The sequence below is a fragment of the Pogonomyrmex barbatus genome, unplaced genomic scaffold (assembly GCF_055798465.1).
Source record: "Pogonomyrmex barbatus isolate J1 unplaced genomic scaffold, ASM5579846v1 scaffold7, whole genome shotgun sequence".
NCBI classification, from domain to species: Eukaryota; Metazoa; Arthropoda; class Insecta; order Hymenoptera; family Formicidae; genus Pogonomyrmex; species Pogonomyrmex barbatus.
The window spans coordinates 3,168,343-3,192,128 of NW_028297171.1; the positions used below are offsets into that span (position 1 = coordinate 3,168,343).

A 23,786-nucleotide genomic window follows, 5' to 3' on the forward strand; every position below is an offset into this window, starting at 1 on the left:
AACAATACTTTCATCTACACAGAGAAATAAGTCTTAAGTAGTAAAGAATTGACCAAACACAATCGATTATTCTTCTATAAATTAACTATGATTGGTTAGTTTCCTACAACTTAAAATTGATTTTTCTATTGTAAGCGACATTAAACATAAGATTCGACTATGAATACCAGCCCTAATGTTATTTTCATATTATTAATAAGTTGAAACCATGATAAAAAGAATATTACTAATAAGTTGAAATCATGATAAAAAGAAACTTAAGCAGTAAGATTTGTATTTATTTTTACGAATATCTAATTTTAATCTTTATTTAATTTACTTTTTATTTTTTTTTCTAATTCTTAGAAAAAAATAAATTAAACTGAGATTGAAATCTATACTGGTAGAATGGACATTAAACAGTAAACGAATCATAGACTGATATTTATATTTAAGATTTTAAACGTAAATTCAAAATGTAATACGGTCATTTCATTAGCTGGGCAGGATCTTAAGACAACCTGCATTCTGACTTAAGATGACCTTAAATATAAGTGCCATTCTACAATAAGTCATAAGTGATAGATCATAAATCAGAAAATAGGAATTAACAAATCATAGTCGAGTATTCTTATTATATTTAATTTGTGATTGATCAATTCTTAACTTCTAACTTATGATCTGACTTATAATCTGTTATTTATAACTTATTATAGAATGGCACTAAGAATAGACTGAAATAGTCATTTACCGGCCTTAGTCTGACTAGTTGACGTTTTGGATAATTCCAATTGTGATTGGCGATTCAATTGAGTTAATCGTTTGACCAAATTCTTATATGCATTCCCACTAATGTAGATTAATTTTAATAATATATTTAACTTATTTTTTATCTTATTTTAATTCTGAGAATTGGAAACAAATGAAAAATAAATTTAACCATGATTAAAGTTAATCTAATTAGAAATGGACAGTAATCTATTAAAGTCTTTACACGTAATAAATTCTTAATCGTAATTGTAAATTCAGTAATCGTAATCATAAAAAAACTGATTAATTACGATTGATTATTCTCCTTCGAAGAATAATCAATTGCGATCGATCAGTTTCCTTACAAATTTGCGATTTCGACTAAAAATTTACGTGTAAAGATCTTTAATAGATTACTGTCCATTAATAATGTCCATTTTTAAGAGTGTAGCTTAACTTAAAATTCGGCTTAACTTATCTTTTATCTTTTTTTGATTTCTAAATTAGAAAAAGATAAAAAATAAATTAAATCAAGATTAAGTAAGTTAATTTACATTAATAGACAATGGCGTGGTCTAAGACGAAAAATTGTATTGTGTATTATTGGCTATAGATAGGCTTTAAGCAAAGATCGAAAATCACTTTCGATATTACTAGATTTTAAAAATCGATCTTAGGCTCTACGTTCCTGGCAGATGTTCTAACCTAATGGTGCGGGTGGTGCAGTACATTTGTCGATAGTGTTTGTATGTACATGTGAAAAAAAAACATTACATTCCTAAAAGAATTGGCGTGGCACGAAGAAAAATTTTCGAAACGATTTTGTCCTTGAGATTTTTCCCGACTAGACTGTGAGTAAGGTTAGACGCCACAAAGATGTCAGCGGAGGAGCAACCGGAGTTTCGATTGGGACCGGATCCTAATGTCACTTATCCTATTCGGGTCCAATATTGCGGAAATTGTTCGCTACCGATCGAGGTAAATCATAATCCGCTTTTATATCGATCTGCATTATAGAAAAAAAGAGAAAAAATAAATGGTACAAGAAGTTCAATTAAAAAGGATCTATCATTATATCATTAAGTTTTTCTTTTTTCCAGAACAAATTTACTGTAACTTAAATGATTTTGTTTCTTTTTATGTTTTTTTTATTAACTTTATAAATTTTATTAACTTATTCCTAATATATCCTAATATATTATATAAATTTGAAAGTTAGTTTAATTTTTAGCATCTAATCTATAAAATGCTTGTTATTGTGTTAAGAAAAAAATTTTTTATAAACTCGTATGGTTAATAGAATTAATAGAATTAATCAATAAAAAAAGTATTGACTCTGGTTAGAATCTGATGATTTGATTGATTTGTAGTACTGTGAATACTATCCAGAATATGACAAATGCAAACAATGGCTGGAAAGGAATTTGCCTACTGAATTTGAGAAGATAAAATTAGGTAATTAATGAAAAACGGTAAACGGAAGATAATTAAGATTGTAACTGATAAGTTATGTTTTCTACAGCTACAGAAGATGGCTCTGCTGAAGTTGGCACAGGAGAGGACGAGAAGAAACGACAGAAACGTGGTGGTAAAGGTATGTTGAAAACCAAGAAGAAGGAAGATATACCACGGTTGGTGACTGTTTCCAGGGCACCCAGAGGAAAAAAGAAATCCGTCACAGTTGTGACTGGCCTCAGTACTTTTGGTAACACATTAAAATGATATATTCTAAACAAATTATAAAATCAATAAAATTCTAAAAACGCATTAATTCTCTGCAGATATTGATTTGAAGGTAGCAGCGAAATTTTTCGGTAGTAAGTTTGCCTGTGGATCTAGTGTAACTGGAGATGATGAAATTGTTATACAAGGAGATGTCAAGGATGATTTATTCGAAGTGATACCTGAGAAATGGCCACAAGTAAGTTATGCTGAAAAAAAAAAGAAAAATATTAAATAAAAAAAATTTTCAATGAAAAATTCTGCCTATTTCTCTTTCAGATTGATGAAGACTCTATAGATGATCTTGGGGATCAAAAGAGATAATAAGGCTATTCATATTGCGCACATACAGTAATTTAATTATACAATTTCCAGTCATGTTTCATTATAAATAAAATGTACATACGTAAAATATATTTACACAAGTTATTTTTTATAGTCTAAGATTAGGTCTCTTGTTCTACGTCTTGCTCATCCCCTCGCACATCTGCAACAATTCGAAGCACAGTTTCCACCTCTTCCTCCGATAGTCGTTCCTCGCTTTCTTCCACCATCTATAAAGAGATTATTTTAATGGATCTGTATCGTTGATTGAAAATCATTCAGATCTGATAAAATTCTCTATTTTTTAATATAATTAAACTGCCCATAGAAAAGAAAAAAATCATACCAGTTGTATCTCGAGTGGCGTAGTAGGGCAAAGATTGAGAAGCATAAGCTTTTCAGCTTTTGTCAATTTGATGGGCTCCATCGCTTTTAGGAACTCTCGTATTTTCTCAGGATTCTGCTTCTTACATGGTGTATCTTCTAAATATTTGATTGTTTGATAAGTGATAGTAGCAAGCTGATTCATTTTCTGTTTCTTGTAAGACTTTGTATTTTGTAAGATATCCAAAACTTCATAATTGCTCAAAAGGGTATTCCAATTTCCTTTTATACTGAAATATCAATATCATAATGCATAACTGTTCTCATGAATAAAGCAAATTTAATAACTTACACTTTCATATTGTATATTTTATTTTAAAAGGAATTTTATGATAATCATTTAAATAATTGTGAGTCAGTCAAATGTCTTTTTTTAATCTTCCTTGGATAATGTAGATATAAGTATCTCCACACACTTCTACTCCTAGAAAAAAATAACATCTGTTATTTTCTATTTTAATGTTTTTCACCAGATAAAATCTTAAATTATAAACATATAAGTTTTTTAATTAAAATTAATTTAAATATATATATATATATATATATATATATATAAGATCATTTTTTCAACCAATGTTTTAATTTTGAGGTTACGATTTATATTGCTTAATAAATCACATTTTAAAATATGTAAAATATGCTAATTCTTTACTTACGAAAATTCGACACGTTTAAGATTATTAACTTTACGAACTTAAAGCAATTGCCACGTTTTGCTATTCTTGCTTATAGAATTAGTTAGACTGTTTTTCACGCTTTTGACACGCTTTCGCCATGTTTACATCCATTAATAGCGAAGTAACGCTACAAAAGTGTTGCCGGTGAAGTGAAAGACTAAAACAGAAATTATAAGATACAGATATTTATTATACAATTTTAAAATTATGGAAAATGATTATTATGATTATTTATCTTATTAAATGATTATTATGATTATTTATGATTTTATTTATAATTATTTATGATTTGGGTAGCACCCATTTTCGTAAAATACTTAATTACAATATTTAGTTACAATACTTTTTCTTTTTGTACCATTTTTCTTTCTTAATAAATGTATCAGGGTTAGTACAGCGATTATGCGTCATCTCCTAATGAGAATCGAAATTAGAATTTGATTTATAACTGATGATCGCTTTACAAAACTTAAAATTGTCAAAAAAACTTTTTTAAAAAGAAAAAAAAATTCTTGACCCCGACGTGATTTGAACACGCAACCTTCTGATCTGGAGTCAGACGCGCTACCGTTGCGCCACGGAGTCTTACGACAAAGGCACTCAGATTGCGCTCACTTCAGCCCATTGAATGTAATAGCTTGTTAAAATATTTATTATGTGCTATCTCCATTGTACGAAAAATTATTCAAGTAATTTTTCATTTATTTCTCGTCTTTTTTCGAAAAATTCAAGACCTATTCTCGTCGACGAGCGGGATTGTCTTGGAATAAGAGAAAAAGTTCCAGTACGCACGGTGTATCCGTTGTGCTTGTTTTGCCGCCATTTTGCTCATTTGATTGTGCTGGACGTTATTCATTCCAATTTCAGACGATTTCACATCACGGCGGAGCAAGTAGAATAAGCTTGAAAGCACGCGATTCTACGGGCGACGGGGATTCGTTTGTGTCAGGTGAATTTCGCGCGTGATCGGGAATCGTCGAGTGATACGAGCTCGATCGTTCGGATGATTCCGTTGGTCCGGCGGGATTTTGAATTCGTGACGCGTGATGGACGTCGACGCTATGGCGGGCATTGAAAATACCCGAGCGTGATTGTGATCGCGATCGTTATCGTCTGCGTAATTTGTTCACAGCAATTCCGAGTGATCCACAGCGTTCGACGGTACATTAGCATCGCGCAGCGAGAAATGCGATCGGGGTTTGCAGAAGTGAGGTTATTTCACATTGTAGCTCGGTGATTTCGTTTACGAGGTTCGCGCGGGAAATCAGAAGTCTGCGAACGCGGATGCTCAACTCAATAGTCTCGTTCGCGGCTTATTTCGCTTGAGAATCAACACATCTCGCCGAGTGCCGAATGTCGCGTGCCGATAACACGAGCGTTACGTGATAGATCCGGCCTATGTTGACCGGCAATGTTGCTATCAGCAAGCTAACCTCGTGACGCGGAACGAACGATTGTGAGCTATGGAAGCTAATACCGAGATGGCTAATGACACCCAGGAGAAGAATATCTCCGATGAACGCGACATGGAGGTCGACACGCAGGATCATGGATATGATATGGACGAGGAAGGTGGTCTGAGGGTGGATGACGAGATATATATACCACCGCCACTGAAGAACTTCAATGAAACAGACACGTCTGGATCTAGACTCATGATCATCAAGATCGTCAACGAAAATTTTAAGAGTTATGCCGGTGCGCATGTAATCGGACCCTTTCAGAAGGTAAACATATTGAATATCTGTCTAATAAGCATAATCTGTCATATAATCTGTCATAATCATATCTGTCTAATAAGCATAATCTTCAAGTTAGTCTCTCTTTTCCAGAGTTTCTCAGCAATAGTGGGTCCCAATGGTAGTGGCAAGAGCAATGTAATAGACTCTATGCTGTTTGTATTTGGCTATCGTGCCAGCAAGATCAGATCGAAGAAGGTATCTGTTCTAATACATAATTCCAGTGAGCATCCAAACTTGAATAGTTGTACAGTCTCTATTTACTTCCAAAGAATTATCGATAAGGTATTAATATCAACAATACAATTTAATATTGATTTTATTTAATTTAATATTGATTTAAGTGATAATTTAATACCAGTAATGATAATGAGTTAATTTTTTTATCTAATTTTAAGCCTGGTGAAGATTATGACATTGTTCCTGGTAGCGAGTTTGTTATATCTAGAACAGCATTTAAGGATAGTTCATCATATTATGAACTTAATAAGAAGAAAGTACAATTTAAAGAGATTGCTAAGCTCTTGAGGTTTCATGGAGTTGACTTGGATCACAATCGTTTTTTGATATTGCAGGTAGAATTATATAAAGAATGTTTTCCTTTATTAAAATTCAAGATTGTATTTTTATAATACAGTTTATAATATATATTTAATCTTGTTTTTAAATTTTTTTAATAATTAATTTTTAAATTCAAGCTTTATGAGGCTACTTTTTTTTATACAATTTAATAGCAGACTTTATTATTTGCGAGTGAAACTTGTATGCAGCTCTCTTCTAATAAAATATTCAATATTCCTTCTTTTTAAAAAAAATAAAGAAACGTTAAATTATTTTAGTTCTACATTAAATATTGATATCAATTAATTCCAATATATAATTAAACTTTTATAAATCAAAATTAAATTAAACTTTATATTGATAAAAAATGCTTTTTATAGGGTGAAGTAGAACAGATTGCACTGATGAAGCCAAAAGCTCAAAATGAAAATGACACTGGAATGTTGGAATTCTTGGAGGACATTATTGGTACATCTCGTTATAAAGAACCTTTGGAGAAATTAACGAATAAGATAGAAGAATTAACGGAACTTAGAGTGGAAAAGTTACATCGTCTCAAAGTCGTACAAAAGGAGAAAGAAGCCCTGGAGGAACCTATGCAAGAGGCGGTGCAGTACTTAAAAACAGAAAATGCGATAACTCAACTGCAGCATCAACTTTATCAGTGTAAAAAGTGAGTTGGAAATAAAGTTTCATATTGTTTAATTTCAGTTTGAAGAAATATTTAATATATATTAAAAATATTATGACAATTAAAAATTCTAAAAATCATAAAATATTTCTATCAGATCTGAGGCGATAAAAGAACTTGCCGAATATGTAGCGACGAATGATAATTTAGAGAAGGAACAAGCCGCTTTAACGAATGAGATGAGTAATGTTCGTCAAGAGAAAGACGAAAAAATCAAGATTATTAAGGAAAAGAACAAAAAATGGGATGTTTTACAACAGCAGAAGGATGAAGCCACGACGAGCTTTAACGAAATCCGCAAACAAGATGAGTTATTGCACGCCGAACTGGTCGAAACGAATAAGCGACGAAAAGCTAATATGGCAACTACCAAAACGGTAATCTTTCATCTTGCTGTATTAATAATAAATTATAATAACATTGAATCTACATATAAATTATATGTATCATAATTGTGAGGTTTGTTTATATCAAATTATATATTTGGCAATTAATACACAATAATAGGAAAAAAACAAGCTGGAGGAATTGCTGAAGGTACCAGAGAAAAATGCAAAAGATATCGAAGAATGCGAACATCTAATTGAGACGAATATGGTCAAAAAAGAAAAAGAAGAAGCTTCATTGGCGACTTTGATGATGAATCTGCGGGAAAAAACAGAACCATTATTAAACGAGCGGTCCAAATTGGAGCAAAAACTGATATCTCTCAGGAAAAATGTAGATCAGGCGAAAGCAGCATATGATATCGCTCAGTCCGAATTACAGCTTTACATATCGGTAGAAAAGATCGAGAAAGAGAAATTGGAAAGTCTCCGTGAATCTTTGGAAAGAACTGTAAGTACTCTCAAGGAGCGACAGAAACAGCTGGCACTGTTTGAGACAAAAATTCCGGCAACTGAGAATAGTTTGGAGCAAGCACAGAGCGAACTGAACGAGGTGAAGGCACTCGAAATGGAAAAGACTGCTCAACTGCAAAAGATGCGAATCACTTATGAGGAGCAACGTTTTGCCATGCAAGCCAGTACATCGCGGAACCGCATCTTGGATGCATTGATGAGAGAAAAACGCGAAGGACGAATACCTGGAATACTTGGAAGATTGGTGAGCTTCACGGAGATCTTTTGAAATAAAAATAATAAAAGGAAACTTGCATTAGTTATTAAGATAAAATCGATATATTTAATCAGAATATTAATTTGCTGAACACAAATGTAGGATTGCATAAATTACTTTATAATATTTTATCATATTTTCACGTTAAAAGCTTCAATTTATTAACTGTTGCATATAACACATTTTATTTCTTATTATATTGCGCTTTTATTACACCTAGAGATAGATTTCTTTGCCTGAAATAACATGTTTTTTTTTCTGTGCAGGGCGATTTGGGTGCCATTAACGCTCAGTATGATGTTGCCGTGTCGACTGCATGCGGTCCGTTAGATGATATCGTTGTAGATACAGTAACCACGGCACAAGCGTGCATAACTTTTTTGCGAGAGCATAATATAGGACGTGCTACATTTATAGCGCTGGAGAAACAGCAGCGATTTCAAGACAAAATTCGTCACAAAATCCAAACACCGGAAAACGTGCCTCGATTGTTTGATCTGATTAAAGTGATGGATGAGCGGGTGCTGCTAGCATTCTATTATGGTCTGCAAGACACTCTGGTAGCAAAGGATTTAGATCAGGCGACACGCATTGCTTACGGTAGAATGCGTTATCGCGTGGTGACGTTGAAAGGTGAACTAATCGAGTTGTCGGGTACAATGAGCGGTGGTGGACGCACAGTACTGCGAGGTCGAATGGGTCAGAAGGTGGTGAGGAATGAGCCATCAACCGCTGATATCGAAAAGTTGCAATCACAGTTGGATACTGTATTTGAAGAGTGCAATAAACTAAAGGCGAGGCAACAACCGTTGGAACAGCAGGTTCATGTATTGTCAATCGCTTTGAGGGATATGAAGGTTGATAGACAGAAATTCGGTATCGAAGTGCAGGCGCTGAGCGAGCAGGAGCCATCGTTGCGGGCACAACTCAAAATGCAAGAAAAGCACGCTGCCAACTCTGTATCAGATCCGAAGAAGGTCGCACAATTACAAAAAGCGGTGGATACGGCGAAATTGCACCTGGAAGAAGTTGAAGAGAATTCCGCCTCGGTAGAAAAAGAGGTGGAATGTATTAATAAGAAAATAGATGAAATCTCTGGCAGCAAGGTGCGGGATCAGCAAGCAAAAATTGCACAGCTGACCAAATCGATAGATAAAGCTAAGGCGGAGATATGTCGTCTTCAGGTAGCCATTAAGACTGCCGAGAGAAACGTTAAAAAGACGGAGAAAAATATAGAGACGTTGGAGAGTGATGTGCATACTTGCGAGCAGAGACTGAGGGATATTCAAAAAGAAAAATCCGAACTCGAGGAACATGCTAAGGTAATTCTGGAAAAGTTGAAGGAAATCAATGAGAAGTTGGAGGAGCGAGATGATTCTACAGCATCCTTAAAGGATGAGTTGAACGAATTGCAAACACGCGAGGACAAGATGAAGGCAACGAAGATCGACCTAGATCAGAAATTACACGAAAGTAAAAAACAGTTAAAAGAACTTCAGCTAATGATCCCCGAATACAACCGGCGGATAGCGAAACTGGAGTTACATGCGATTCCGCATGAATCTATAGAGCCACTTAAAGATCTGACTGAAGAGGAGGTCGATCAATTAGATATGAAGATTGTGATGCAGAATTTGCAGAGGGCCAAGAAGAGATTACCCGAGCAGATACCCAATATGCAGATTATTGCAGACTATCAGGTGAAAGACGCGCTGTACATGAAGCGTGCTTCCGAATTAGAGGAGACGACATCGATACGCAACAAGATGCGCGACATTTACGAGTCCGCCCGACGACGCAGGATCCAAGAATTCCTACATGGTTTTACCTTGATCACTACTAAATTGAAGGAAATGTATCAAATGATCACGCTAGGTGGTGATGCGGAACTGGAGTTGGTAGATTCGTTGGATCCATTAAGCGAGGGTATCGTATTCAGCGTGCGTCCACCCAAGAAATCATGGAAGAGCATCGACAAACTCAGCGGCGGCGAGAAAACTTTAAGCTCGTTGGCACTGGTTTTCGCTCTCCATCATTATAAACCTACGCCATTGTACTTTATGGATGAAATCGATGCCGCGCTCGACTTCAAGAATGTCTCCATCGTCGGCAACTATATTAAAGAACGCACGAAAAACGCGCAATTCATAGTTATCTCGTTACGTTCAAACATGTTCGAATTGGCCGACTCTCTCGTTGGTATTTACAAGACGTTTAACTGCTCCAAGACTGTGACTCTCCATCTCAGTCATTTTTACAAGAATAATAGTATCGTACCACCCACACAGCTTACCTCCAAGTCATACGCGTCCCAAGCGACGCAGAAATCGAAATTGTCTTCACAACGTACTCAGCAGAATTCGCACAAGGAGAATACTGCGCCTGTGAAAAATAATAATGTGAAGAGATCATCTTTGAGCGAAGATGAGACATCGCACACACAGAATAAAAACGCAAATAGAAGATCGTTGAACAGAGAAGAAATGTCGCCTGCGAAGAATAATAATACGAAGAATATATCAGTAAACGGGGATGAAATTTCGCCCATAAGAAACGATAACGCAAAGAAAATATCATTGAATATGGATGAGACGTCGCTTGCGAAGAATAATAACGTGAAGAATACGCTAGATGACAAAGAAACGAATGTGAAAAATAGCGCGAAGAAGACACGAAACGGAAAACGACTGAAAATTGATCAACAAGAGTAAGTACTAAAGATTATCAATTTCCTATTCCTGATTTTCGCTGTAAATGTATTGTATTGTGAAAGTAGTTTGATAAATTCATTAATGATACATCTTGATAAAAATCAATTATTGTTTATTATTATATAAATTGATTGAGTTAATAGACAAAGAATTTTTTTTTTTTTAGAGATTATTAGATATGAGTATTATCTTGAATATTTATTATTGCATGAAATAATTTTCTCTTGAGCGATTTCGTTGAGCTTTCGTTTTATTTAAGTCCATATAATTATATATATTCTTTATTTATAATTTTTTAATAGGAGTAAAATTTTTCATAACATATAAGTTATATTGATATAACTTTATACGTTATATATAAGTTACATTAAATATGAGAAGAAGTTCAAAGTTAATAAATTGATAAAAATAGAATTTTAGAGAGAATTTTTTTATTACAATATTTAACATAAAACAATTAACTTTTATAAAATCAAAAAAATAAAAACGTTCAATTGCGCTGGCATTAAAACATTAAAATTTTACGCAGCGACAAGAAAATTTAGACGATTTATTTATTATTATAAATTTTTGAAATTTATTTAATATTAATTGTTACAGGTGTTCAGAATTGAGAGTATGTACGACGCCGGAGCAAGTGCCAACTCGTCGTTCCGCTAGGATCGTGAGAAAGAGTATGGACACAGATGAAAATAGTGTTAATAAGGAGCCGGCTAAGAAAAAGCAGAAAGCGAAGTGACCAATCGACTTCGCGCTTCGAGAATCATTGTCTTCAGCGGACATATGTGCAAAACGATTGCGCAAAGCTCGAAGACTAGTATAAATACTTATAAATCGCTAAAATATAAATATCGTTAACATATTTCTGCGTAAATTGAAGCTTACGGAGCGACGTTATTACACATCTTCATAACCGTTTAAACGAGCCATTTGGATGAAGATGCGAAATAACACATCATGACTGATATGTCAAAAAAATATCGCAACAATGTAACGATTAATTAGATAATCATTGATATAATTTTATTTTTAAACGTTACACATGCAAGTTCTCAGTTCTTTTATGATTTAATATTTTTGCGTAAATGTAAAATATTGAAAATGACGCTTCCGTAACGGAGTAAGATCTAATCCTTTTAACTGTGCTTTCTGTATTTTTTTTTTGTCACATTGTATCTTTTTTTTCTTTTCATTCTGATGCTTGAATATATGCATTATGTATACATTATTTTGAATATAATTAATACAACTTAGTTCAGTTAAGAGGAATAGAAATTGAATAGAGAGGAATAGAGCTATTGCATAAAGAATGCAAATAGCAATATTTTTATACATTTGTACATGTCGCTAAAGTTATATTAAAACATAATTACTATTAGAACAAGAACTGAAATACTTCATACTTAATTTTATTATCTATCGAACAATCCTACGCACGTCCTTATCTGTCTTTATCATATAGTTATTTCCTCATTATTAGAAAATAATTATTTTTTAATAAGGATTATTCACGTGTGTTTGTCGACTGGTCGGTTTCTCGATGTCTACCCGAAGTAACTGCGATTATGCTAATATAGACGAATGACCGACGTTGAGCGGTGCACTCGAAAAGCCGGAAAAGTGTCTCAAGGCTAGTTGCGTTCGCCTCGCCACGAAACGGCCTCGATCTTTCAGATTTGTTTTGTACTCTCACGAGTAGTGTTTCTCCTGAAAAAGATTCAAGTCGCGATTTTAGACGGCGGTATTTCAATCCGCGCGAAGAGTTAAGGAAATCAGATAAATTGTCTATCGAATGGTGACGATGACAGCGCGACGATGACGTCGACGGCGACGATGGAGAGAGGGAGCAGAAGCGTAACTGAGGAGGAAGGGATGTATAAGTATGCTACAACGAGCGAGATAAGGATTTTAATGAAGTGCGAGGAGACGTGGCGCGCGAAATGACGGCTATCCGAAAAGAGGACGACGCCGACGTCGTCGAGAAAACGTCGCGTCGTCCCACTGTGACGTCTCCGATCTTACAACAGAGCTGTAAGAAAAGTGGATACTCGAATTTAATATTCGAACAAGGATTATCGGCGACTAAGAAACTGCGATTTGTAATTAGAGGAATTTGTTTTGAGGATTTCTTGAATCTATATTGTTCCTGATTGCTAAATTTTGAAAAAGAAAAGTAAATTATATGCTTAGCAGTGAGGTAGCATAAAAATCTTTTATTTTTCTGTAAAATATAAATTTAAAAAGGGAAAAAAATATGCATTTGATCGACATGTTAACAAACATTCAATGAAGGGCTTTGATGAAGAGTAGTGAAAATCTGTGTAATATATAAATACATATTCGAAATTAAATTACAAGCTATAAATTTTAATCATTTTGAATTATCCGAGTGGATTGTTGAAAATTTCATTGAAAATTTCGTCGAATCCTAAAACGTGTTTCTCCTGCATAGGAGAGCACTTGCAGCATTGTGTTTAAATTTCTATTTTATAATAGGACAAATTTGCAAATTTGTGATTTAAAAATATCTAGTGTAATAATTAAAGTGCATCATTTATTTCATTAAACCAATCGCGATACGTACCACTTGTTAGTGTTGGACTAATAATCGTGAAGAGTGACCAAAATAAAATTGCAAATTACAAACTTTTCTTACAACAATTTACAAAAGTGCATTAAAAAATTGGTGCAATCAGAAGATAAAGAGCGGTTTATTACTTAAATTATACATTTTCATACGAAGCGATCCTTTATGCAAGTATATAGAATAATTTTGCGAATCCATTCTTTTTTCATCGCAATTACGTGCAATTTCTTCCGGAAAAGATGCCGCGGTAAAGTGCGAAAGCATTTCGCGTACGATACAATGTACAATTGCGTTGTTAAACTTAACCAAGATCACCTTGGAGATAGCGTAACGAAATATACTTTTTTTCAACATAAAGAGCCAATACTTGTGTAAAAAATATGCAAATAAATAATTAGCTCGAATAGCTAATATATCAGTTAATTATATTCGGAAGCTTAGCTATAAAGAAAATTCTTAAAAAATAAATTTATTTTATTTATCATACAAAGTATCTTTAGTGAATGATCCGTTCCATGAAGACATTCCTAAAAAAAAAAAAAATGAAATAATAGCGCGATAATAATGTCGATAATAATCCGAAAAATTAAAAAGTAATTAGAACGTTATTAACGACACTGTTAGAGAAAATTAATGAACAATAATATTTATGTAATAAAGCGAAGAGAAATGTAAAAATTGCTGAGATACAATTTTTCTAATCTTCGAATAATTGACGCGATTATGTCTCTTAATTTTGTCATCACCCACGAAGGATGTTCGAAAATGTTTTTCTAGCTTGAATTCGATAACTCTTGTTTATCGTTTGGTTTATTTTATCTGAAATTATCAGACGCGCGAGTTGTAGGCTCGCTTCATTTCACCCGCAATAAAAAGCGATTCATCGCGAACGTGCTCTCGATATTCGTAGTGAGTTGCTTTTGGATCGTCGATGATCCAAAAGTGAGGATCGCGCGCGTGATCGATGGATCACAGATTCATAAATTTCGCTGTGCATTATTTTCATTGAAATTAATGAGTATTAAAAATATATATATTTGTGTATATTATATTATTTATACATTTTCATTAAACCGCATTCACCGTAAATCACCGTTGCTTATCTATGTTGCAATTATTCTTACATCTTATCGAAGCTCATTCAGATTACAAGCTATATCGACTCGTTATCATCTAATTTCGTTGGAATGAAATTTAATCTATCGATCGATCTAACAACTAATATTTTTTTAATACACGTGACTTGGTTCTGACTACTATCGCATATTTTATTTCTAAAAAACACATCGCTTACTCATGTTGATAATACATTAGACTTAAAATTTTCGTGAAAATCTTTTATTTTTATTTCCTTGTATTATCGAATATTCTGCTTGATGAAATTTAAAACAACTCAATGGCAAATATATCGGATCTCGGAATAATTACATATTGCATTTATAATATTAATAAAGTGTATATAAAATTTATAATAACAATAAATTTCAAAATAATTTCTACATCGAGCAACTAATACTTTTTATATTATACGATGTAAATTTGTAATTTTTCAAAATTTGATATCGTTCTCTTTTTTCTCAGAAAATCAGAAGAAATCAATTCGAAACTTTATATGCTTCTTTTTCACGTTATTTGTTTATCTTTCTTTCTTTGTGCTATTATCTCCCTCTTATGTTAATGGTAATATATATCATTGGCACATACCTAGATAATTGTATGTGTCCTGTACAATTACGCGATGATTTGTAATGACTTTGTAGCCGAAAATTAATATGCAGGAATTTCAATTGTTACCTAAGTCGCAACACTCGTAAAGAAACCTGAAACTTGAATCGATTTATAAAATAAAAATTTTTATAGGAAATCAATTTATTAATTAAAGAATAATCTCAGCAAATTGATATCTTATCACTTATATTAAGTAATTGATTGAAGTTTTTAATTGATTTTGATGCAGATTGATTTTCACTTTTAGATCGAAAAGATATGTAAATTGGATTTGTAAATTGTTTCATTTTATCAGAAATTACTTCTGTTAACATCGACGACCTGCTGCGGAAGTACGTTTGTTTTTCAGTCCATTGTTTGTTTTTCTGAAGCACGTGGAGCGAGCGAAACTCGCTTTCGCGTCGTGTATACGTGCAATAAAGCTAATCGGATTTTGTCGTTTATTATCGCATAGGATTAACATAGATAGTTGCTATAATTATTATTAACTACATATGCGAAATATGACTCAGTAATTATATATATTATATATGTATGTATTATATATTATATACTATACTATATTATATACTATTATATACTATTATATACTATTATATACTATACTATATATATTATATACTATTATATACTATATATTGTATGTATTATATATATTATATATATTAATCCGATATATTTATCGGATATTCCTTCAGCAAAGAAATACCTTTTTGAAATAAATTTCAAAATTCAATTTTCTTTTTCAAATCAAAGTTTAGTTTTAAGTCGAAAACGCGTTCATCTTTCACTAGATGGGTAAATATCTCTTTTATTATTATTATATGCCATATATCATATCATTATTTCCTGTTATTATTATACAACTTTGCATTTATCTGTGTTTTGTCATTATCATTAATTATAATCTACCACTATAATTAACATTTTAATTAACATTTTATTATGCAATTTTTAATGATTTTCCAAGGCTACATATATAATTTTATATTCGCTTATCATTTCTTCGAATAACCTTGTCGTCGCTTATTTAACTATTGCTAACACACGAGATTAATCTTGATCTGAAATTAATCTTAATGCTATGATGAGGTATTTTTCCGATTAAAATTCCGATTAAAATCCGATTAAAATTCGATATTCAAATGATTTGTTTTAGATCGATCAGCTTTTCTTTGTTCGCCGAAAATTCTTGAATTTTAGAGAGAGAGAGATCCAAATGAAACATGTAAACGATAAGCGTCGAGTATACATTACATTTTGTTTTTAATATAATAAAATCTTTAAAAATTGTGAGAGATTCTTAACGCTTCTATACGGAAAGAGGCTGTAGCATATTTAAAATCTAAAGATTTGTCTAGATCTGAAAATGATTTCGTTGGGCCATTAAAATAATTATGTGGAACATTCAAATTGCTAAAATGTCAACAATTTTGCAATATTATTATCCTACATAATAATTTTGATGAAGCTCATAAAATTGTTTTTAGATTTATATCTTGCCAAACCTTTAGATATTTTAACAAAAGCTTTCTTTCCGCATACAGCTTATAATATAATAATAATAATTTTATCAAATATAGGCAATTGAATAACAAAATTCTCGAAAGTTTTACAAATAATAATTTTAGCTTATTTAATTTTTTTTTTTGGAATAAAGAAATGGCCTTTTCGCAGGTATCTTCGGCATCAGGCATCTACAGGCGCTATTGTTATTCCTCGGTATGACCATTGGCTACAGTCTCAGGGTTGGAATGTCAGTGGCCGTGGTACCGATGGCAAACGCGAGCACCGCAAATCCGATTATCGAGGTAAATTACGTAACCGTATCTATCTTTTTATCGATTGGAAACCGGCGCTCGAACAATTTGAAATACTCGAGATTACGTTCTAACGATTGTCAGATAGACATACCGGGTACGCTACGTTATATAATGATAAAACGCTTGACGATGAACTCATTACTTGCCGCTCAGGAAAACCCTGTATATGCAATAATGCTCGTAATTCCTTTTGTATTTCATACGGTTGAATTGCTATCCTGCATCTCACATTTTTCTCACGGTTTTGTAATATTAATTTAAAATAATGCTACAAATCTCTGTAATGTAATTTTCCATATCTACACGTTGAGAGATTTCTAAATTTGATCGAATACTTCACAGATGGAATATTTTTTATATATCTCTTAAAAACATTTCTTTTTAAACATTTTATTAGAAAATTCACAATATCGGACCTCGTATTCAATTTGTTATCGTTGTAAACTGTTATATCGAGTCGTCCGCAACTGAAGTTGTTGAATTATTAAATTTGCCCGATCGTGCGTAACTGCTTACGTCGATAGATCGGTTTTTACCGGTCATATTATCTCATAGATTCGCGATCGCGCCGTCACCAGCAGTGGAATCTATGACGGGGAAAGGAAAATTTCCTCGCATAATCGGGGAAGTAAAGTGCATCGGGGGTCGCGATGGCGTACTTTTCCCTTTCGCGCGCCAGATTAATCATAATAATTAGATAAATCTCCGCCGACGAGTGTCTTGACTCTTTTCCCCGTTGACCCGTCGTAGAACAGCAAGGCTGATACATTCACTCTTGACTGATACATTCAGTCCCTTGCGCGATTTTTTGCACGGATCTCGTGTGCAGATAACGGCTATCGTTGTTTTTGCAAGGCCAATAATAACTATCGACAGACAATGAATTGTCAGACTGTAATCGCCATCATTGTTTTCCCGACTGTTGCGATAATCTTCGCGGATTTATCTCACATTATCACTCTTGAATTCGTGCTTATGCTACAAAATTAAGAAAGATCAGGACTGCGTGCAGATGACAATTATTGATATTTAATTAACAGCTTAAGAAATTTCAATAAATATATGAAATTATAATGTTTTTAATTACAAACAATTAAGTAGAAACATAACATAATATATGTCTATATAGATCAGAGAAAAAAGATTAGTCTTAAATCAAGACAAATATTCTCTTATACAAACAAGAATGTTATAACTTTTTTAGCAAATTTTAGTCTTGATTGAATTTATATTGATGCAAGTATTACTTTTGTTTAATTCAAAACTAAAAATAATTAAAAATAATAATTATATGAAGATTATAATATTCTTGCTTATATATAATTGCGAGAATATTTCATAGAATTAATCTTATTAGATTTAAGACTAATTTTTTCTGTGTATGTCTTTATATATAAATAAATAGAAATAATTCAAATAATATACATCGTAAAATAATTAATTTCAAAATTAATTTAAATACCTCTCTTCTTTATTATAGAAGACATGCGTTCACAAGTTATATATGTATTATATAATAATTTTAAAAGTTATTTCAGATCTAAAATAATTTTTCTATTGAAAATTACATAACATCATCCATAAATTGTTAAATTTTCTTTAGGTATCAAAATCTAAAATTATTAAAAAAAAAAATCACTGATTACATCGTCAGGATTTCGACTGGACTAAAAAGGAGAAGGACCTGGTGCTCAGCTCATTTTTCTGGGGCTATGTAATAACGCAGGTGCCGAGCGGCTACATCGCCAGTGTCTGGAGCGGTCAGAAGCTCCTTGCCATCGGGATGCTGCTCTGCGGGGTTTTCAAGGTTTTAACGCCGATTGTCGCCCATCAATGGGGTTTGGCAGCTGTTCTGGTTTGCAGGGTGGGCATGGGTCTCACTCAGGCTTGCCTATTACCTTGCATCCAAACACTCCTTTCAAAGTGGGCGCCACCCTCTGAAAGAGCACGACTGGGTGAGAATAGATTCAGAACTCGCGCCCGATACGTTTCAATCAGAGAGCAATCGACCGCAGACTGTATTATGAGAAAATATAAAAATATTTATATATAAAAAAAATTAAAATATTTGACGTAAAAATTACCGATTTATTATACATATGCATTTTAAATTTAAAAAATAACAATGGACTAAAGAAATTACAAAGGTTTTATTCGAACATTTCATCGAGAAAATTAATTTTATTAATTAATAATTGTTTATTTAATTTTAATTCAGATTAGTAATTTCGTTAAGTTTTTGACAGAGATATCATGTTTATGTTTTTATTTTATTTCCTATTTATCTAAAATTAAATATAATTTATTAGAATTCAGATTTAGATTTGCATTTTTCTCTCCTTCTCCCTCTTTCTTTATACTAGCAGAGATTTTAAAAAATTATTGATAAACAAGTAAAATTTAACATAAGAAATAGAAACGATTTAATGCTTCGCTTAGCATAATTGTAATTAATTATGATGGTATGTTTTCGCAATTAAATAATCTATTTTGTACCTTAGGAACATTCGCTTATGCGGGTGCCCAATTTGGCACAGTAGTCACTATGCCAATTGCTGGTGTTCTCGCTGCATCGAATGCAGGTTGGCCCAGTATCTTTTATATATTTGGTGCATTAGCGATCATCTGGAGCATAGTGTTTCTTTATTTCGGAGCAGACTCGCCCTCCGAACATCGCAGCATTTCTCAGGAAGAAAAATCATATATAGAAGACAGTTTGAAAACAACCAAAACAACAGGCGATGACGTCGAACAGGTAAGAACGAAACATTACTAAATCCATTATCATATATTTTAGTAACTTAATTAATTAATGATTTTGTTACATATATACCTCATTTTCGTATATGTTTTTCTAGTTTAAACATATTTTAAACATATTTCTTATAAATTATTATAACAAACTATTGCAAGACAACAAGTTTTTTAAATTTTATATATATATATATATATATATATATATATATATATATATAAAATAATTCATTAAGATTGCACATATAATAAAAATAATACAAGATATTTACGTTTAGGATGATTTTGTACCTTTTAGAAAATGCAAACACCATGGAAGGAGATCTTCACGTCGGTACCTATGTGGGCTCTCATAATAGTTCACTGTGGTCAAAATTGGGGATACTGGACTCTATTGACGGAGATACCAAGTTATATGACAGGGGTGTTAAATTTCAAAGTCGAAGCAGTAAGCAATAAACAATTTAATAAAATGGAAAGAAAATCCAGTAAACACAATTCTGATGGAAATATTTTGCTGAAATTTTTCTTCAATTGGTCTTATTTCATTATTATTTCATCTAAAATTCTAAAAATCTATGCAATTTTGAATAAATTTCACAATGTATAATATTTCAAAAAATTTTAACAGTTTTTTTAATTTTCCTTATATTTTAATAGTATTATTATAGTATTACTTATATATAATACTTATAAAAAATTTATAAGTATTAACTATTATATTAAGTTCTTTAAGAATAAATATGATAAAACATCATAAAATTAGAGAAATGAAGGTATTCAAAAATTACTGAATATACTTAAAAATGAAATGTTAATTTTTCTTATAAAATTAAATATAATATTGCAAAATATAAAAAAGGTTAATATTCAACACAGCACATAATTATTTGCCGACTAATTGTTGACTTTTTTTAGTCGACTAAAGTCGACTTTTCTGTAAAAGTTAGCCGTAAAAGTCGCCATAATCCAAATAAGAAAGGAAGGTGTGCGTCACGGCGGGGCCTGATCATGAACCAGTCGTGAAAACTCGTAATTATTTTGTGAAAAAATACCATCTCAGTCAGGATCTCCTGCTTTCCAGACAGGCATCTTATCCTTTCGACTACAGAGGCATGTGATGATATTTATCGCAAATAACACGTGTTTAAATAACACGTCAACAATACAATGATACACATATATACATATATCACAATATACATATATACATGTATATTCTCTCGAATCCCCACGACTGGTACTCCAGAGAGATGATGGATGCAGGTCGGACTGCAGCGATGACATCCTCCTGGCAAAATACAATATAAATAATCCTCTTGGTGCGGGGCAGGAGAGATTGCATCAAGCATGGCTCGAGCCCCTGAATAAGAAGGGAGGGTGTAAAAAATGTCGACTTAGTTGTCATAAAGTCGACGTTAAGTCGACTGATATGTCGACTGACTTGTAACCGACTATAGTTGGGACATTTGTCGATTATTAGTCGGCTATAAGTTGACATTTAGTCTAACTAAAGTCGAGTTCTTCTGCCTTATAGTCGACTAATAGTCGCGCAACTTTGTACTGTTTGGGCTACTATTGAAAAATAATAAAAAATTTTTAAATGATAATAAAATGGAGTCAGATGAGAAAAAATTTTAGAACAAAATATTTTCGTCAGAGAAACATTACATTAATATTATAATTTTCTACTCAATAATATAAGCATATATTGTGATAGTTACATTGCTGAATAAGAAACATTTGGTATAAAATAGTAGGATTATTTTCGATATAGTTCATACAATTATATATATTATTGTGTCATTTATTAATAATTTATGCAAATTTATTTACTTTGATAGAATTATTTCTTCTTTAATTAATAAAAAATAATCAATTAATTAATCAATTAATAAAATACTTTTCTTTTTACAGAGCGGTGGATTTTCCGCTTTGCCATACTTGATGATGTGGATTCTTAGTTTTCCCATGAGCTGGCTATCTGATTTTGCTCTGAAGAAAGGTGCGTCCAGAGGGGTGGTCAGAAAAATCTCCAATTCGGTGGCCCATTGGGGTCCAGCCATCGCCCTGGCGTGTATGGGTGTAGTACCCACTGATGATTACACTTGGGCTATTATCATCCTCGTTATCGCAGTAGGTTTAAACGCTGGGTCTTTATGTGGCTTCCAAATCAATCATATTGATCTCAGTCCAAATTTCGCCGGTACTATGATGTCCATCACCAACTGCGCCGCTACTATTACCTCCATCATCGCACCGCTAATATGCGGCGTGATTGTCAGTGACGAGGTAATCATTTTCTGTATAAAATATCTGCAAACAACCTAGCAATCTATTTCTAAATATTTATTTCTAAATATTATTTCTAACTAATTTATTTATTGCCTTTTATTTGTGTATGCGTATATCTGTTTCTTAAGCTTCCTACATGGGAACAATAGCTTTTTTTGCTGCAGTACTTTGAAATTTAATTACAAATAGATCTGAAAATAATTTTATGGAGTCGTCAAAATTATTATGTAAGACAAAATGTTTGTTAGAATATACAAAAATTTATAGTAGCTCTGCATAATAATTTTCACGGTTTAATAAATCTATTTTCAGATTTGTATTTTCAAATTTTGAGATATTTCAATAAGATTATTTTTTTTCCATATACTTGTTTATTCTTAATAAACTTACTTAATCGCTTCGAGAACAATGAAATAGTTATCGAGAGATAACTTTCTCGCTTTTCAGAGTAGCGTGTATCAATGGAACATTGTGTTCTACGTCTCGGCGATAATCTATTTTCTGGGTAACTTAGTGTTTGTGATATTTGGCAAAGGCGAGATGCAATGGTGGAATGATCCAGAAGAACGGCTGAAACGGAAAGGAGACAAAGAAGAAACGCAGACTTGAAACTTAATAAATTCAACTTTGATATGTTCTTAGGAAACTTACTATGGGACCTTTGTAACATGTGATTTAAACCAATTTGTTAGGAGTGAACTTCCGAATAATCGAAATTATCGATCAGTCACGAAGTTATTATTTATCATTCACAAAAACAGCTGTATATATCATTATTTCGTTACAAAGTATAATGTAATCTTATGATTTTATATATATATATATATATATATATATAAATATATTCACTGTCCATTCCTTATATTCACCAACGCCATCATAATTGTTAAACTGATGAATAAGTTGAACTTATAAAACAGATTTTTACTCACATTTATTATATAAGAACAAATTTTTATTTTTTATTTAGGTTTGAACTTACTGTCGCACATGTACTACCTATGTACGTAATACAATATACAGGTTTTAAAATTGTGCCCGATAGTTTTTAAAAGATTATCTCAGAAAAAATAAGATATTAAATAAAATTTTTATTTGGAACATTGAAACCAATTTGTCTTAAGTATATTTCTATGAATAAAATTATTAAAACAATCATTAAATTGATTATAAAAGAAATATCTGGAAATCGATTATGGAAAAATTTATTATAAGATATATATAGAAACTTATCATGAAAAAAATATACTGTAAATACATATATATAGAAAATTGTTTCTAAATATATTTATCGAGATAAACAAAAGTAACTAAAAATTTATTGTAAAACAAACATCCATGTTAATAAATTGTAAAAATATTTATGTAGTAATTATTGTAATATTTGATACATATTTATTAGGACACAGGTTTCTACCTGTGTTTAATACTGTAAATGAATGTAATTAAGTATATTTAGAACAATATAAATATGAAGATATATTAATTAATTTATCTTTGTTTTAGTTATCTATCTCAAATTCTGTCCTTTCTGTATAGTTTAGCAATTATATTATGTTTGTCCGATGTCTTGATCAGTAGATATAATAATAAATTTTTTATTTCAACGTTTTTATTTTAACGAAATTTACTCGAGAGCAAATCTTTATCTGATAGAATGCAAATATTATCCATCATGATGTTCAAATCGTTTATATTAATCACGTTATCTTTGTGGGACGCAAAAAAATGCAATTATTTATCAATATGTATTCCTTTAAAATTTTGATAAGTTAAAGAATAATTAGAATACAGTTACAAATTTTTTTAAACATGTAACTAATACCATTTAACCTTAACAATAGTTACAATGCAATAATTAAAACGCTAATTTAAATTGGTATATTTATAATTAATATTAATATTAAAGAAAAGACAATCCGACAGAAGAATATTGAACAAGCAT

At 31.9% G+C, this 23,786-nt stretch overlaps 4 protein-coding genes and 1 non-coding gene across 5 annotated transcripts; 3 read left to right on the top strand and 2 right to left on the bottom strand.

Annotated features, from left to right (window-relative positions):
* Positions 1-1,392: 1,392 nt before the first annotated feature.
* DENR (density-regulated protein) lies at positions 1,393-2,867 on the top strand. The gene is made up of 5 exons (XM_011648250.3): positions 1,393-1,707; positions 2,100-2,184; positions 2,252-2,434; positions 2,511-2,650; positions 2,731-2,867. The coding sequence occupies exons 1-5, from the start codon at positions 1,606-1,608 to the stop codon at positions 2,773-2,775; spliced, it is 555 nt and encodes a 184-aa protein (XP_011646552.1). The 5' UTR covers positions 1,393-1,605; the 3' UTR covers positions 2,776-2,867.
* crcp (CGRP receptor component) lies at positions 2,788-4,769 on the bottom strand. The gene is made up of 5 exons (XM_011648249.3): positions 4,629-4,769; positions 3,816-3,993; positions 3,452-3,583; positions 3,122-3,389; positions 2,788-3,005 (listed from the first exon to the last, which is right to left on the bottom strand). The coding sequence occupies exons 3-5, from the start codon at positions 3,457-3,459 to the stop codon at positions 2,898-2,900; spliced, it is 384 nt and encodes a 127-aa protein (XP_011646551.1). The 5' UTR covers positions 3,460-3,583; positions 3,816-3,993; positions 4,629-4,769; the 3' UTR covers positions 2,788-2,897.
* Positions 4,350-4,421, bottom strand: TRNAW-CCA (transfer RNA tryptophan (anticodon CCA)). The gene has a single exon. It is a non-coding gene; the product is annotated as a tRNA-Trp (tRNA).
* Positions 4,770-5,299: 530 nt separating the features above from the next.
* On the top strand, positions 5,300-12,041 carry glu (structural maintenance of chromosomes 4-like protein gluon). Its single transcript, XM_011648248.3, has 8 exons — positions 5,300-5,563; positions 5,669-5,860; positions 5,974-6,150; positions 6,517-6,809; positions 6,925-7,204; positions 7,335-7,931; positions 8,210-10,650; positions 11,255-12,041. Exons 1-8 carry the CDS (start codon positions 5,300-5,302, stop codon positions 11,391-11,393), a joined length of 4,383 nt encoding a protein of 1,460 aa, XP_011646550.2. The 3' UTR covers positions 11,394-12,041.
* A 157-nt stretch (positions 12,042-12,198) lies between these two features.
* LOC105433117 (putative inorganic phosphate cotransporter) lies at positions 12,199-23,331 on the top strand. The gene is made up of 7 exons (XM_011648251.2): positions 12,199-12,685; positions 16,647-16,780; positions 18,447-18,747; positions 19,294-19,547; positions 19,845-19,994; positions 21,464-21,838; positions 22,289-23,331. Exons 1-7 carry the CDS (start codon positions 12,595-12,597, stop codon positions 22,448-22,450), a joined length of 1,467 nt encoding a protein of 488 aa, XP_011646553.2. The 5' UTR covers positions 12,199-12,594; the 3' UTR covers positions 22,451-23,331.
* The last annotated feature ends 455 nt before the right edge of the window (positions 23,332-23,786 follow it).